The sequence below is a fragment of the Dermacentor variabilis genome, chromosome 5, assembly GCF_050947875.1.
Source record: "Dermacentor variabilis isolate Ectoservices chromosome 5, ASM5094787v1, whole genome shotgun sequence".
NCBI lineage: Eukaryota > Metazoa > Arthropoda > Arachnida > Ixodida > Ixodidae > Dermacentor > Dermacentor variabilis.
In genome coordinates, this window is record NC_134572.1 from 116748854 (window position 1) to 116766950 (window position 18097).

An 18097-nucleotide genomic window follows, 5' to 3' on the forward strand; every position below is an offset into this window, starting at 1 on the left:
CTGCGCCTACGCTAGCGGTGCCTTCTTGTCGCTTGCTTTCGGTCGTTTAAAACACTTTACTGCAAGCCGGCGTTTGCACTTCTAAAGCGAACTCTTTGGCCAGGAACTCGCCGTTTAACCCACGGCGCTTCGTAAAACAATCTTCTCCCGTCGCTTTTTCTTTTCTTCATCGAGCAAATAAAATTGGGTCGGGCGGTTTTTGGGCTTTTCGGAGTGCACAGATTTTTGAGAAGGCGGTTACGGCGGCGCATTGGATGGTTGTTGTAATCCGTAAGTGTCATTTGTTGCATCAGGACGCCTGAGGCGCGTTCTTGCTCTTCGTCTGCTAGGAAAGCAGAAGTTCGCGCGGAATTCCTCCTTTCATCTGTTCGGCTGATTCTTTTTTTTTTGTGTGTGTGTGTGTGTGGTTGCCTTATTACGTATGCGTATCATATCGAAACTCATCATGTTCTCTTCTTTTCCACCCACAGCTTGCCACCGGGGAGAGTTTCGGTGTCTGAGCAACTACTTCTGCATTCCGGAGCGGCGCGTGCGAGATGGCTGGGAGGACTGTCCCGACGGTTCTGACGAAAGTGAGTGTCTGTGCTTCGCTGCATCTACGTGAGCATTTGCGCGCTATCGCTGGACCCACACACTTTTCGCTGTTTATGTTTTCCTTGTTTCTGTACATGCCGTCTAATTCCTCGCCCACGGCGTCACTGCAGACTCGCTCCTTGCCACAGAGTGTACAAAATAAAGAAGTCAAACAAGGAGAAAAGAAAAAAAAGCTGTGGGAAAGTGCGTCTGTGGATAACGTAGGGAAACGCCACTTTTTACGTCAAGCTTCGCGGCCTGACGAGCAGACTACATAGAGTGGGCAGATAAGAACGGCCACAATGTCACGCACGCATGGACTCGAAGGTCGCTCGTTTTGAAGCTTGCTTTGGTGGGAAGAAAAAAGCCTCCAATCGCCGAAGAGGTGCAGTTCAATGCCGCACTTTCGTGACGCGTTAATGGCTTTTCCATTTCGGGGGCAGGGGATGTGGCAGGAAGTATGTACACATGATCAAAAAGCCACAAGGGGCGGCACAACGCGGCGCGCACGCGAACGCCGGGCTTCAATTGCCCCGGCAATACCGTGGAGTGGCCCGATTGTTCTCACGGTTTCGTCGTTGGCATTCCAGGACAACTGATGGGCACGCGTGGTGCGGCGTGACCTTAAAGTGCGCTTGATAGAAACTGACTGCACTCTGCGGCACTTCGGTGGAGTCGGCGTTTTACAGCGAAGCTGTTAAGGGACATTCTGCAACAGTTTTAGTGCGACGGTGAAGGCCGGCGTATGACGGCGTGGTCGATGTCAAACATAGATGCAACGCAACGTGTATTGAAGCTACGAATTGGCTTTGAAACGTAACCTTCAATGAGTATAAAGTAAACGCTGCCTTGCGTGTGCCTCATTGGAATGCACGACTACTTCATTGCGCGGTTTTCATTCGCTCTTCATTCATAATAGTAGCTTGTATTACCGTCTTGCTTCACCTATTACCTATTACTACCTTAGTTACTTCATATTACCATCTCCACGTTGAAGGACACCTAAGGATTTGCACAGCCCCGGCAGAGAGAGAGAGAGAGAGAGAGAGAGAGAGAGAGAGAGAGAGAGAGAGAGAGAGAGAGAGGAACGGGGCGTTTTCCGGCTGCCCTTTAGGGAGCACGCCTCAGCGCCTTGGGGAAGGGTAGGCGGACAAAAAAAGAAAGAGGAAAGAAGAGACGGAAACGACTGCAAACTCATGGAGTTATCCAGCAACGCCTTGTGCACTCTACAGACATTATTGTTTTTTTCTTTCGTAGGCGCCGCCACATCTCACAGGCAGTGACGCTATCGATAAGCCATCGGCATGCTGGTTTGGGGGAAAGTTCCGTGTTCGTTGCTGGTGGTTGTTTTAGTGCTCGCGTGATCAGTTTAGCATGACGTGGCGCCTTCCACGTGGGAAACGATTCTGTGAGACGCACCGAAGTTCTTTTACTTGGCATGGCCGGAGTTTCTGCTGGCGTTGAGGCGAACGCAGCACCCAGCGCGATGTGCGCGCTTGCGCTTGAGCCTGCAATAAGCCTCAGAGTTCACTTGTGCATTTATAAAGATTCGTTTCACGAATGTGCCCTCAGTGCGGCGCATTCACTGTAATTCTAATCTGTGGTTTAGCCGAAATGAGTAGTTAAGAAATGTATGCGACAATCCTAACAATGTGTGCATGCCGTTTTCGCCTACAAATAAAATAGTTTAGTGATGCCAGCATATATCGGGTACCGTGTGAACAAGCATGTCGAGGGGTCGAGCGGCCTGCTGCGGACTGCCCGAGCGTTGGAAGCAGTGGCAGGTGCTGGGTTATAGATCTGGTTGTCCTGTAGCGTATGATCCGTGCTTGCGGCATGACCATGCGAAGTCTTGTTGCGCCGTTAGCCAATGATTCGTTTTTATTGTTTGTCCACTTTGGTGGGTGCACTTGTATTTTGGGCCGGGCCCACTTGCTTGTGAAAAACGCTTGGTGTTGACTCAGAAGTGTCTCCTCAACAAGTCCTTTCGTCATGAACTAAGGAAACAGTGCGAAAAGCGCTTTTCTTTTTCTGATCTGATGCATGTGCACGAATAGTTTTGAACACCTAGCACAAGTCGTCTGCTTGCAGTGATAATTAGGATTGACCTCTTCTTCTCTCTACAAAGAAATAGCTAGCGTCTTCTTAACGATAAACAACTAAAATAAGTTATAAATCTGATAGATAATCCTTTGAAGTAAAAAAAAAATCACCTTTACCGACAGGTGGTTGTGATAAGTACAGTGTCATGTAGTTTAGACGCGATTGGCATATAACGAAACCTCCTATATTCCAAGGACGCTTCCTGTCACGTCACAAATCTCTGTATAAAGACATTTTGGCACCAAATAATCAGTGCCGGCTTCTTGTGGTTATATGAAAAAATTAAGGCGCAGCGCTTTTGTTATTAAGGAGAAGCAGGGTTCGATTGCACATATAACAAGACGACTGGTATGCGTGTAGAATCTTTAGGTTCTTGGGTGCAGCTTAGCGTAATATGCGCATGCAATGCGAATGCAAGCTAGCTTGCATTTGCATATTACCGTAAGCTGCCCGAGGGGTTTCATAAGTGTATTACGTTTTACGTTTTACTCAAGGCGTACACGTACACCTTTACCGGAAAGCGGAACCAGTATCCGTAGAATAAACAGTAGGACAATGCGTATTTAACCAAGCTTGCATACGCATATCACCGTAGGTTGCGTTGCGTTGCGTTTTGCTCACAGTTCATATACACACGTAACAAGAAGTAGGAACACTATAGCGCTACCAATGCGTCCAACCCATGGACATGGAAGCTAACAAAGCACTTAATGTCGACAGCAAAAAAGAAAAAAGAAAAGCCTTTAAGAGTGGAACGCGGTAGCATTCAAAGATCCTTGAGTGCTTCTGACGCTTCCTGGCAACTGTGGCTTATGTAACCGTAATGTTTTCCTGGAAACACTGGTGGAGAACGGTATGCACCAAGGCGAACTTTCTGGTTCTTCATGTTTTTTCCCCCCACTGCGGGCGCCGCGGCTGCCGCGAAGGTACGGAGGCGCGTGCCATCTGGATGGCATTGCAAGGAACCGAGCGGGGCGCACTGCTCCTACTAAGACAGACCTTAAACGGCAGCTGGAAAATGCGTTTGTGTTTGACTTTCCACGTACCATAATTATGTTTTCTCGTATATTCAAATTATAATCCGAAGCTATCATGTCTGTAGGTTGTGTGTATGCCCCATTTTACGAATTTCACGAAGGCCTGTGCGCCACGCGGAGGGCCCCCGTGGATCGGGATGGGTAATTCGGGATGATCTCTCTGATATGGACATCGCCGCCGGCGCTGACCCCGACACCGACGCCGGATTTTCCTCAACACGGGGTCCTAAAGCTATCGCGAAAAAAAAATATATATATAAAGGGCAGTGCTGACCTTCCTTGGTACGACAAACGAGCAATGAAAGGAAACATGCGTGAGTGACTAGCTTTTTCGATCTTGCAGCTTGCACAAGCTCTAATTACCGCCAGAAAGGCACAGTGCAGAGGGCGAAGGACACCACTAATTCATTCCGACCTCTGTCCGACACGAAAAGCTCCTGCGATTCCCATTTTCCCGCACGTCAGCACGGGGCCTGAAGACCAAGTAGGCTGAGCAGGTGGAGGGGCCGTGGATTTTGTCGTTCGTGCGATGTGCCGGCTTTAATTGGAGTGTCTTGTGCCGGAAGAAATTGGCTCGGAGGCCCTGAGAAACGCTCCTTGATGTCTGAAGTACGGTCTCAGCCTTAACCGTTTAGATCCGTGTACTGTGGGTCAGCCGGAATTGCTTGGAATAATGAAGTTCGAGGAGTCTATGTCGAGATATTCCGGAGCGGTAAAGCCAATTGTAATCACGAGACGTAAACATTGAAACAGTTTCAATGCTTTCGACGTGCTTCATAGGCTTTGCGTCGCGTGTGATTTGCCTGAGCGCGTTCGTTGTGATGGCAGGCAATATGTAGATAGAAAGTACGTAAGTCCGAATATTAGCGCGTTGGTAAGTCCTTAGGCAAAATCGGTAACAAAGCATATGATAATCATAGCCGTTAGCTATGAACCAAAGCACCCATATTGTTATCGTTGCAATCGGTATCACATAGGAGCCTGCGGCGCGTTTCACACCAAACCGCGGCGCTGTAAGGGTCGCGCAGAATTAGACGCAACGTCGATCAGATTTGATTGAAGTAATGAAAGCTGATTTTACGTGCGATTTTCTCTGTGCGGCAACAGAAATGAGGGTCGTGCCATTGGTGAAGACCGAACTGAAGCAAAGCGTCAGTACAGCGAACGAAGCCTACACTGCAGATTTCGATGTAAGCACTAATTTTCTCAAATACGCTCCTGCTGAGCTCTCCCAAATAGAGATTCCACATTATAAGTCATTGCAAAAGAGCTTACAGTTACAAGAACCGGTGTGATCATAGCACGCAGAAGCTCGGCTTAGCTTGATCTGGCTCAAGTTAATGGCGTATTCACATTATCCGGTGCGTGACTTACTCGTAGTTGTAAAAATCTCCCAGTCGACCTTCTCTTTTTCTTCTTCTTGTTTCGGCGAGAGCTCGCGTTTACGTCTCACAGGATAGGCTTCTCATAAAGCTTCTCTAAGAAGTTTAGTGAACGCGTCCGTGCTCTCTAAATGCACGGAACGAGGTGGATCAGTTTAAATTGATATAAGTGAAGTCATATCACATTAAGTGCTCTAGTCTGCGAGGAACAGAGCAAAAGAAGTCATTCTTGATACTTGTTTATCGGCTGTACCCTCTTTTCTCTAGCTTTGCACGACAAAACGCAGTTTAGTGAGTGGTCAGGTTTCCTTCCGCTGAGAAAATTGCTGCACTTTATCACATGCGATGCGCAGTGCATAAAAAGTCAACCATTCATTCGTGTGGTCTCCCCACTAAAAAATAATAAATAAAATAATAACAATAATGTGATGCGAAAAAATTGAGGTCGTGAGACAGTGGCCAGAATGAAATGAATAAAACTGCAGAGAGCATTTGGTGCGCCTTGTAGGCTTCAGTTTTATCCTCTCCGCAATGACATCTGCGTGTCCCCTCCCTGCCGTTCCCTCGCGTGTGCCGACGCTTATCGGCGCGTATAACTTTGTTTGGGGGCTTTTTATTTCTCTTCAGAAAGGCGGGGCGGTGCTATTCAGGCGCACACGCTTGCACGACCTTTTGTTTAAGTTAAGACTCGTTAGGTTTCTCCCGAGCTCTGCCTTGCGCTGCAACAGTCGATCATGTGGCCGATAGGTAAGGCCGCGGTCGGTTAAGGACTCTTAAAACAAAGTAGCCCGCATACAGGAACTTTCTTATTGCTGGCGTTAAGGCCTGCTGGGCGGCGTTCCAGGTCGTGTCAACAGCCGCTGTATAGGGGAGGTCCATAGCGAAATGTAGGCACGCGCGTTAACGGTCGCTTGCCCTTACACATGCGCGTATGCGTGCATTGATGCCGCGAAGGGTTTAAGGAACACCAAATTGAATCGCTAAATCATTGTGTGGTGACATCTTTTGTACATTACAAATAAATAAATAAATAAATAAATAAATAAATAAATAAATCAGTCTCTATTTTCATTCCTTAGGCAACAAAGAGGCTCATAAATAGGGAACAAGCCGATATCGAAAGTATCGCTTTTGAATTTCTAGATCAAGGCGTGGTCGCCCACAATGTAAGCATGACAAAGAAACCGTTTTATTTGCATTTCGAGTGCCTGTATAGGCCCTTTTGCTGCCCGAAAAGCTCCAAAACTGCCATCAGGCTAGGTATTGATTTCCTTGTAGGGTGCCGTGTGATTATTATTTATTCATAAACGGTGAACCTACTCCGAGCAGGCGCTATCAAAATCTGTGACGTCACGGGGAGAAAGTGCGGTAAACTTAGCATACCTCGGCACTTCTTGTTTTGTTCTGTTTTCCAACCGTCGTGGCTTACTTAGCAAGCCTGCGCACACAGTGTGAACTGTCTATATTCAATATCTTAGACATTTAATCTGGTAACCACCCAAGTTAATGTTTCTAATAAGAGTGAATGCGCAAAAGAAGACAGCATGACAAGATGCAGGGAGCGAAGACAAGAAACATCCCGTCTTCTCTTGCGTTTTTACTCTTATGAGACTAAAGAATACAAGCTATACAGCCCAAACTGCCACACTTCTTAGTTAGCGTTCCTTTGCTGTTTCTTGAAGTCTGGCGCATTTCGTTATCTATGAGTATCAGTATACGGCGTTGGGGCTGCCCCCATAATTAAAGCTTTAAATTTTTAGAAGAGCGACAAGTTGGACAAGTCGGTTAAGGTTTAGCGGCACTTAGCGGCAGCGCATGGGACCGAGGACGAAGCTAGACGACAAACACGGCGCTTTATTTTTTTTGTTTATTTTCATCCATAACTTACGTGCCAATGTGCTCACCATGCTTGAGCGCCATCTATGGCCCTTAATTGCGGATGAATATTTCCCGCTATGCTACTTTGTAAATGTACAGGGGGCTATTGCACAGAGGCAGGCTCCACTGTCCCGCGTGAACATGAAATCTCGTTTACTACAATGTGCGCTTAGTGTAATAGTTTTATACCCTCAGAGACCACATCGTGAGTACTAAGGTAATGCAAAAAAGAGGTGAGGCGTGCAGACAGGACACAAGAGTAGAGAAGTGGACAACACGAACGCCGTTGTTCACGGCGTTCGTGTTGTCCCCTTCTCTACTCTTGTGTCCTGCCTGCGCGCCTCACCTCTTTTTTGCATAATGAATCCTTACCGACTAGCTCAGCTTTCTGTCGTTCTAAGGTAATGCTAGGGGGAGGGGGTATTTATAGATTAATGAAAACTCACGGTTCGCAAGCGACTTTCTTTCTTGCAATATGATCAGCTACATTTATGTTTGGGAAACCGCAAATCTCGACTCGTGTGCTAAATCACCATTGCGAGCTGAAAAGCAGCCAGACGGGTGCAGAAAAAAATAGGGACTAGAAACGGGTCTGCTTGTATTCTATCTAGGTTTTAATAACGCATGTTTCTATCGTTTGCACCAGAACATACATTTCACTCGCGTCATTATTTTTTCGCTGTGCATGAAAATGCTTCCCGACAATCTCTGCCTTAGGTGAGCCTGGAATTGTAACTTAGCAATCTTTATGCACTTGGGGATTCGTACGGCCTTTTCGTTTAGTATAACAAACACGTAATGACGTCGAGGATGTCTACAGCTTACAGTTATGCGTAACTGTGTACCTTATAACCTTCCGGCTCAACAAGACGAGAGACACACTTTGCGGTCATGCCATTCACTCACGTGTGGTGTCAGGAAAACGCCTAACTACTATAGCAATCGGTATATCCGAGAACACCTTGTAGAAAACTGAAGCCAGTTAACGATATACGCCGTTTCACTAACGTGGTGATGCCCAAGAGAACATTAAATAAGAAACACAAATTGAAAGCATAGAAAAAAAATTAACTGAAATCGTAAAGCGAACTTTGGGTTTAAAACAGACAAAAACAAACGTGAAGGCGCCGCCCCTGTCTTCTTTTCTTTTTCCTCTGTCAAGCCGCGTTCAGCATTTGTCTATAGACGTCGGCAGATAATGCATTATCATTATTTGCGCCGGTAGTCGCCTTCCTACCAATGGGCAATCACGATTGCGAGCTTGGAACGAGCACGGGGGCATTATCGTTTCCGCTCCCTCGAGATACCGTGTACAATTTGATAGCCACTCGCTGAGACCGACGTATAGAATTCACGTGCCGTCCACGCGACGGAGCCTTGCCTCGGGCATGTCTATACGCCAGGCTGTTGAAACGCGGAACTGCATTATGCCACGCAGGAGAGCCGCCAAGGCCCTTTTAAGGACTCTTCAACGTCTAGTCTGCACGCGCTGTTCGCAGTGAAAGAGGCTGCCGTGTGTGTGCGCGTGTGTGCGCAGTATACGCGGGCAGGAAATTCGGAACGGGCCTCTCGGATCTCGCAGTGACCCAGATGCGAAAAAGAGCCGCCCGGTAACGGGGGGGCCTCCGCTCCGCTCGACCCTTTGGGCGCCACCGGAATGCAGGAAGGCGCGCACACCTTATACCGCGGCTCGGCTCGACTTCGGCTTTCTGAACGTGCGGGCCCGTAGCCTCCGCCGAATATCTAGCCACCTCTCCCTCCCTCCCCCTTCTTCTTCCTTTTTCTTTTTCCACGTATTTGTAGTCTCGCGTGCGCTTTCTTTCATCTTTTCTTTTTTTTTAATTTCCACAACTTCTTGCTAATAGCGAGCAGAAACACATTGCCCCCCAGCGACGGTATAGTGTCGCGAGCTCTTACACCACTTTGTGAGCGCAGGCGAAGGCTGACAAAAGCGGACCGTAAAACCTGAGTCCGCAAAGGCGCCCTATTAAAAGTCTGCCTTCATATGCCGCGTTTGTCAAGCAAGAACATGGATGAGAAAGAGAGAGAGAGAGGCAAACGCGGATGAGCATGTGTGGTATGCTGTCGGGGTGGTTGGGTTCGTGGTAGTGAATTCACGCCGAATGCGCGACAACACAATGCAAGGGAATAAGGGCGGCGTGCGTTCTCTGCCGTACACAGTCGGCGTGGCGGAGGCCCAACTCCTAAAAAGAATCAAGGGCAAGAAAAAAAATAAGTCAAGCCATGCCAAGGATGGGAACGCAGCCAACGTGAGGTCGTTCTCTATGGGCTGCAGGTGGCACCCAGCCTAATAAATTTCGAGAACAGGTACAGCGGGTGCCAATCGCATTTTCTGTGCCACGTAAGCTAGGCGGTTTATGGTCACTCGTCGCCAGCCCGGAGAAGAGGAAACCCCACTGGCAAGAGAAGCTCATGTTTATGACTTCGATGTCAGAGGTCTGAGAAATGTCCCTTACTACAGGGTTAGAGATTACAGAGGCCAGACTGGGCGCTCGCTGTATTAACAACCAGAGCACGGGAACGCCACTTGTTGAAACAAAGTGAGCTCCACGTTTACCGGCGCACTCTCACGCTTACACCTGTAAGCTGCAGCTACTCATCACTGAAATACATGGTGTCCAAATCCATGCCCCAGCGACGGTTGCCTCTGATTAGCAGAAACATATCTCAAAGGCTCTGCTTTTGCAGGCTGCATGCGCCGGATGTGATAGCGGAGCCGGAAACACGTAATGGCCGACATATTTTAGACAAAATCTATTTCGGCCGAAGCCGTGGCTTGGTCGGAGGTGTGTTCATTATGAAATTATGAAATTATGAAACCGTTTCACATAAAAAAGGAAAGATGCGGATTGTTCGAGGTGGACGCCAGTTGCGGCTCGCAACGCAGAATAGGTTACGCAGACAAGTAGACATTGATATATCAGCATTTTTAACGTGTATTTGCTTGTATTGGTGACATTAATTGCGATACAAACAAAAGAACGATATCCAGTTGGCATATCTTGGAGTCTTGATAACATAACTGTAATGCCGTCTTCCTTAGTGGTTTGCGGGTTGCTGAGCATTAAGTAAATTGAAGAGCATTGAGAGTTTCTTGAAACGCTGTTCTAACTTGCTTAAATAAAGATTATCACAGAAATCTTACTGCGTTGCTGAGCTATAAGACATGTGCGTGAATAAAAAGAACGACACATATAAATGACGCAAAATGAGGTGTTACGGCACCATTTGGCGGGATCGTAAAAGGCGTTTCTCCGCCACATCAGCGTCCTCGTTTCCGTGTCTTGCCTCCCGAGTCACCCGTGGTGCGGTTTCTCGGATCACGGCATCTCGGCAGTGAACACGTGAAGTTGCTGGTTCGACTTACAGGTATGCACAGCCGCATTCTTGCGAGAATTCGAGTCAGCACGTTCGCTTGGAGAGAAAAAGACAGTTCGCCAAACACCGTCCAGATGTTGAGAGTGAACTCGTTGCTCCTTACAACGTCGTCTCTCGTATAGCCGAAGCGTAGCCCAATTACTTTAGGCTATAAGGGGAGAGAGTGAGCACTGAGTGCTCACTCTCTTCCCCTTTTCTCTTTCTATTCCCCTTTCCCCACCCCCAGTGTAGGGTAGCAAACCGGATGCTCTTCTGGTTGACCTCCCTGCCTTTCCTGTCCTTTCTTTCTCTCTCTCTCTCTCTTTCTCTCTCAGATTTCTGAGACTTGTATTCTAAAGCCTTCGTCTTTTTCAGCCAGCGCAATGCAACTGGCTAGAGGAGTGCGCACCAGGCCCATCTCTCTGCTCTTCTTATCATTAAACGTTTTTTTTTTCTCTCTCTCTCAAGTGCCGCAGCTCAAGTTCGCGTGGCACCCAAAAACTTGAGACTGTTCCCATTATCTTTACTTGCGAGGTGTTCAGTGCTCTCATTCGAGATGTCCTGCATGGCCCTGGACGCGTACAAGTGCTGCAACGATGTGGCACAGTTCTTCGACGCTCGATTCACTTCCACCCAAGTGGACACGATATCGAGCCCTCTCCCTACCCTTCTGCTTTACTCTCTCCCCTCTCTATCTCTCTCTTTTTGAGCCTCGTCCGAATATAAAGGGCACATTACCACGCGTGAACCATCGTGCATTGTTCTTGAACAATTCGGACTGTCAGGGAGTGCCACAGAAAATCGCTCTGTCACCACAACGACACGATTCTTTCTAGTCTTCTGTATAGGCTCCACTCCAGTTGCAGTGCAACTGCAAGGGACAGCATTATACGTTGTGGTCTGATGTGTCGAGCGCGGGAAAAAAACGAGCGAGGCTCATGCGAAGCTTCCGGCCCATCTTAATTCTGATCAACCTGTCATTTCGCATACGTAAGGTGAAATGACGTATCTATGAAGCGATATGATGTAGTACAGCCGAGAGAGACAAGTTTTCCCGTGACAGGACAGGCTTGCTGCGCGGTACGCGCACTTCGGTCGCGGTGCCTACGGGAACGCTGAATTGAATAATTTGGCCGAGCCGGAACTGCCTTCCGGGAGTACTACTAGCACGCGACGGACTTGTACGCGACCACCAGTCGACCGCTCGTCTCATGTTGACACAGACGAGCACGGAACGAAAAAGAAAAAGAACGGGGATAAAAAAAAAGAAGAAGAAGAACGCGGACGCACGCGCGTCTTGGGTGAAGACGTCGTTGTCTGCTTTAGACGAGGTCGAGAGCGCGGTGCAGCGCGCATGCGCGGCCTGCGGATAGGGAGCTGCTCCAGCAGAACGCTTCGGGGTCCCAGGATTCTCCGCCGGGCTCTCCCGGCGTAAATCACGCGCACATCGAGGCGGACGTCGACGCGCGCCTTGATGCGCGCGCGGTCGCCGCATTAGTTCCGGGTTCGCGCTGCGGTGGAATCGCGGAAGATTCCTCGTACGCCGCCGCTGCTGCCTGTTGCTGGCGCTGCACATATTCTAGGGGAACCGCGTACACGCTGTTCGGCCGCGTACTACTGACAAAAAAAAAATAATATACATCTTCTTTCTCGCGCACTCATCTCGTTCTCCTTGTTCTCTCGTCTCTTAATCTTCAACGTTTTCGGCGCTCTTCCTCATTTCAAGAGAGTTATGCTCGACGAGAGAACGGAACGCCGTACGTATCTCGAAGGAAATCGCTTTTTTTTGCGCATTTCTTTTTTCTCTCGTCGTTTTCGTTGGAGCGCATTTTCAAATTACAAAAGCCTCGTTCCGATTGTACCATTCACAACATTACGCACTTCATCACTCGAAAGAGAGAGAGAGAGAGAGAGAGAGAGAGAGAGAGAGAGAGAGAGAGAGAGAGACAGACCGCAAACAATAAATAATACTGCACTGAGAAAGAAAGGGGCAGAGAAATAGAGGGTGAGGAGGGGTTAGACTCGCGAGTCACGACGAGGGTTGCAGCATTCATTCGCTCCCAAAGCGGACCCTCCGTAATCGTTTAGGAGCGCACCCCCTTCTTTCTCTCGCGCAGTTTCGGACGATGCGAACCGCAACTTTTATCTCCGTTTTTCCCCAGGCCTTCCAAAGAGTCCCGCGCGCGCACACGCGGCTCTGCAATGCCGCGGAGTCACGAAAAGGAATCTCAGTAATTGGATGACCTGGAAAAAAAGAGCGGCGCAGAAAAGAAGGGACGAGCAAGGAGAAAGAGCAGGGCCGGATCGGTACAATGGAAAGCAAATATGGCGACATCATGTTGTCTCCCCTCCTCGCCATCCACTCACCCTCTTTTTCGCCCTCTCAATCCTCAGCATCTCACGCGCCTTCCAACAAAGAACAACCGCAGCCGCCCGTTCTACTTTTCCCGCGCGTCTTTTTGGCGTGTCTGCGCGTGCGTGCCTGTGCGTGGCGCACCCGTATGTGAGCGTGCAACGCTCGTGCCCGTGGGAAGACAAAAGGACCACTGCGGGCGCGTTATGAAACGGGTCTCTCTGCGTTCGTGAATTGTTGCTCTCGTGTGTCACTTTCTGTCGCCGGTTTCGCGTCCTTTCGGGTCACGGTATGCGGTACGAAAAAAAAAAAGAAGAGAGAGAGAGAGAGAGAGAGAGAGAGAGAGAGAGAGAGAGAGAGAGAGAGAGAGAGAGACTCGCTGTTGCTGGTTGCAGCCGCTGTTGAGCGAGCGCCATGCGGAGATGGATCAATTACCTGTCACAAACTGGCTGCATGCACGTCGTATACGCTTTTTCTTTCTTTTTCTTTTTTTTTTTCGTCATCCGAACGCGCGGGCCGTTCGCTCGCCTCTGCAGCGGCGCTCAGGAATTGGGCCGAAATGTACGCGCGGTTCCGTAGGCTGGATTGTACCGTTTTATTATAAGTTTTTGGCGATGTTGACATAGGTGTGTACGTTACTGTGGCCCCAACGGATTGCAGTTGGGCGGTCTTTGTTCCTGTTGGTGGTTTTGTTGCCAGTTGCCAGGAGGGGGGGGGGGGGGGGTTGCTCAAGCTGTTTGCGTTTTTTGTGATTTCGTTCGATTGAGGCCTCTCTTGGACCGCACGGGGCGCCGAGCTGTTCAGAGGTGCAAGCAAAGGAGATTCCAAAGAAAACAAGAATATTGCTCGTGACCTTAAGTCGCTGCCATGCCGTAAAGAGGCGAATATGTGGGCTCATGGTGCAGACGCTGTTTCACTCAATCATAAAGGAAAAAAAAAAAACCAAGAGAGGACATATCATAAGCACTGTTTATTCGGTGCTCAATCAGAAAAAACGATTAGGACGCAGTTTTGTTTTTCTATTTTGGGTCAAACATAAATATAAAGCTATAGTCCTTTATTTCCGTGGAAGCCCAATATTTTCAGCTTTCAAAACGCACATAGTTTCTAAATACATATCCTAGAAAAAAATCTGGAGATAATGCCTGTGCTGGTTTCTTCACCAGTTCTTTATCTATTATTATTATTATTATTATTATTATTTGGTTTGAAAACATATCTACACTTGAAAGGAAAGGGGGGAAAGCTAGGAGCAGGCTGGCAACTGCCACCGGAAGGGGCACAGCGCCTGCCTACTCTTCAGGTAAGAGTGGACAATTTTGTGAGAAAAAATTTATGAAATAAAATCAACGAAGGTGGCTTGAACCCATAGGGACGAAATGTAAGCAAATCCAGGTACTTCACGGGATTTCCACTTCTTCCTATCTTCCATTTCTATATTTCCGTCTCCTCTTATATATATATATATATATATATGGAAGCGTGTATGGTGCTAGATTTAACGCCACACTCTTCGTTGTTGAAACTGTCTTAATTTATTTATGCGCTTACAGTTGCGCGTGAAATAGACTAATTGAGAACGCAGCATACTTCACCTCTAAAGCAGCGTTATGGATCTAGCACGCAACATAACTGAATCACAACGAAGAATCAAAAAGAAGTTTCAATGTGTTGTCTCACCGAATCCATGCGACACGTTACAGAGAGAGAGAGAGAGAGAGAGAGAGAGAGAGCTTTGTATTTAATATGCGGAGTGTTTAGCCAGTGCATTTTCGCCTACATGCTACTCTGTAGGGAATGGGATGAAGGAGAAGAAAGGTCCTAGAAGAAGGTAGGCAGAATAAAAAAGGGCAAAATGCAGATACTGTGATGTCATAAGTAGTAGGGTAAGTGTCGGATGCGACGCATGCAGACGGTAAATTCAAAATAAAGGATGAGACGACGAGCGTGAGTTATAATTTAGGCAGCAAACCAATTGACTCAATATATGGGGACGAGAAGAGCAGGCCTTTGTGCAGTTTTGATGGGCAAGGCCAGGTACCCAGCATTCGTGTCAGTGTCCAGGAGCCTCGGTCGAGCCTTTTCATGTTCATCTTATATTGATGTCGTTGGTCTCTGTAAGCTGGGGACTCAAGCAAGATGTGCTCTAGTGATTCTAACGCGCCACAGTTGTCACAACTTCGATTTGTGGTCTGGCCATTGCGTTAAAGAAGATTGTTCGTATATGCAACGTTCAGCCGAAGCCGGTGATAGAGGGTCTCCAGATGCCGCAGTGGACATTGTGGTAGCTTTGATTGGAGTTCTCTGTCGATGTTGAATAAAAACTTGTAGTTGCCTGAAGGTGAACACCATCTTCTACGCCATTCACTGAGTGCATATCTCTTCGCCAAAGCTGCAGCTTCACTTTTAGTGAAAAACTATTTTTTTAAATTTTATGCGACCATGTCCTTTGTGGGCTGCCTCATCCGCCTTTTCATTACCTATTATACCACAATGTCCTGGAAGTCACTGACATGCTATCGCATGTCCAGCGTTAGATGCGAAGTGGTATAGGTAGGCTGCGTTCTGGACCAAAACGTAATTGATTGATTTAATTCTTTTCGATCAAAGGCTTTGCAATGCCGCTTTTGAGTCTGCGAACATTGTTTATTGTTGTTGAAGTTGTCGCAGTACGTATTCTAGCGCCTGTTTCATCGCATACAGCTCAGACAATGTTGATTATGTTGCTCGCTCTGAACGCCATGAAAATGTCTGGTCTGTGGAAAGAACGAAAATAACACAGGTGGAACTATGTTGCATAGAGGAGCTGTCAGGAAATATGTGCCTCGTAGTGGAGTATTTCTTGCTCATGTAGGCCAGTGCTGTCTGTAAAACAGGGGCTTGAGGCATGCTCTTCTTGGACTCTATTCCTCGGATGTGCTTTCGATTGTATAGGGGAGACATCATCCACGAAGGGAACTGTAGTGGTATGATCTGTGGTGCCTGTTTGGGGATAGTGAGTCGAATTTCGCCAACAGCTTGCCCGAATCCGGAATCGTTTTGCATTTTCATATTACTCAAGAAATGGTTCTTGTTTTGGACCACGTGCCTCATATGTATCAAGGTGGTTTCCTGAATTCGTAGCAGGTCAAGACTTAAACAGTGGGCCTCGGCTACTGTCCCTATACGAGATGACCCCTTCGGAAGACACAGGCAAACACGCAGCCTATTGTTACACGCCACTTCCAAGCTTTTCTTATTACTTGTTGACAGTCGCTGCAGGATAGGAAGTCTATAGCGCAGGAGGCCATCAACATAAGCATTATGAAGCATCACCATCGACCGGCAGTCCATACCCCACCGGCGTCCAGCAAGAAAACTTAAAATTTGGGATGCGTCGGAGATTCTCCCCCCGTAACGTGCACACTTCCGGGGTTCACGAGAGGTCACGATCGATAAAGACACCGAGGGAGCGATGTGTCCACACGCAGCGGAGGACACGTTAGACAAATTCATGCACTACCTATTACTCCCATTACTCCCATGACAGCCAAACGATTGCAGCGCCACGTCCCCCTCTGCACCAGGTGACAAGATGAGAGTTCAGTACAAACTCCGCCCGCAAAACCACACTTCACCATTCCGCACTGTCTCCGCATGCCCAAATATAACTTTCGAAGGACCTCGGTTTTAAGAGTTCTCTGTCGTGGCACCACAGGATTGAGCAGAAGTAATTTGCGGGTGCCGTTTACACGAATGGGACGGCGATGTATTTGCCGTTTGGTTCTTGTGTTGCAATCGACTAGAACAATTTGTGATGGAAACACTCTGGTTGTTGTTCGAACGTCGTTGGATCTTTGTCAATGGCTAGGGGCTAAATTATCACTCTCACGTCTTCTGCCGCAGTTTGCCAAAAGAACGAGCACCGGTGTCGCTGCGGCTTCCCTCGCTGCATCAGCGTTGAGCGAGTCGGTGATGGCGTCAGGGACTGCCTGGACGGCTCCGATGAAGGTGAGCGCGGGCTACGGCTTGTCTCTACGGCTTGTCCGCGCAGTAAGTTCAGAAGAGAGGATGACATCGGCGATACTGCAGAAACTGAGAACAGAACAGAACAAAAAGTGCACCTAGAAACAAGCTATAGTTTACAATGTCAGAGTTACTATGAATGTGACTATTCAATTGAATGCAGGTTCTTTCTAAACTCTGCCTTTCAGTAAACACGGTCGTCGCCGAAGGCCGTGTTTATTGAAAGGCGGAGTATGAATATTTCCTCATATCATGAAAACCCTGCATTGGTACTGCTAGTACCAGAATCTACATTTGCTACCGAGGCTGAAATTACTGACCGCGGTTTTTCAGTTCCACGTTAGGCTAAATCTGTCCTCGAGGCGATACCTCACTAGCGAGAGGTCAAGAGTCGTACAGACCCGCTCGCAGCTGTGTAGAGCGCCCTCAGCCAATCAGCTTGGTGTACGCCAACGACGTCTTGCGGCCGCAGCTGGCATGGAGACCGTGTATTCACGTGTATGCTCGGCCACATAGATGTGCGAGAAGGCACATGCTGCTGATCGCGAACGGCGCGACGCTCGGTCGATGCCTTCGTCCGACTGAAACGTTCGTGGGCTCGATGCAGCAGTGAGAGGGCCTGTACATGCGTTTCACGCGAGAGGGGTCAATGAACGCTACGTAGCCGACAGCCTCTTTTCCATTAGTTGCACTGCTTGCTCATAAAAAAATAGGACAATTAGAAAAATTAACTCGCTGTAATGAATACAGAATACATGTTCTGTATTCAGAACCCCTACATTGTAAGGATTCTTCGCCTAGGATTGTTTTCATTCTTTATCATACGTTCCGCCAGTGACCGATCCTGGCGATAACGGAGAGGCTCAGCTGCGTCTGTGAGTATATGGCGAAAAAGCATTAAGAATGGAATATGAAAGAGTCGTTACGAGATACGCCCCCATTTGTCTTTTGTAAAGATGAAGAGTTGGCACTGTACCACTGCCGATATCCCAAAATATGCGAAAGAAGGTCCGTGATTATTAAAGCCAGAGCGCGCAATTTGATTGCTTATCAGAATCGAATTCTTTGAAAGGCCATAACAAGAACATCATGCCGTGTGCTTTAATCAGTGAAACGTGCATGTTTGCATGCGATCCTACTCTCAAAGCCTAGTTTGTTTAAGCTTAAAAATCTACTGAACATTAAAGGTCAGTTGCACAGACATTACACCCACTTTATGAATTTCACGAATACGCATTTATAGTTTCAGCAGCGAGACGAAGTGTAGCTTAACTGGCTCGCAGCTGGCTCTGCGTAACAAGGCATTGCCATATATGGCTGAGTACGCGATAGGTAGATTAAGAAGCTACAGAAGAAGTTAAAAGACCACGCAAAGAGCGATGGAACGA

At 47.9% G+C, this 18097-nt stretch overlaps 1 protein-coding gene across 4 annotated transcripts in view; it reads left to right on the forward strand.

The window, feature by feature from the left end:
* The window catches only part of LOC142583088 (uncharacterized), a 249566-nt gene that overhangs the window by 173016 nt on the left and 58453 nt on the right, over positions 1 to 18097 (forward strand). For all 4 annotated transcript variants that reach the window (XM_075693382.1, XM_075693383.1, XM_075693385.1 and 1 more), the window contains exons 3-4: positions 471 to 572; positions 16590 to 16694. In XM_075693382.1, the coding sequence (XP_075549497.1) occupies positions 471 to 572; positions 16590 to 16694 (207 nt within the window). The remainder of the gene's footprint in view (positions 1 to 470; positions 573 to 16589; positions 16695 to 18097) is intronic.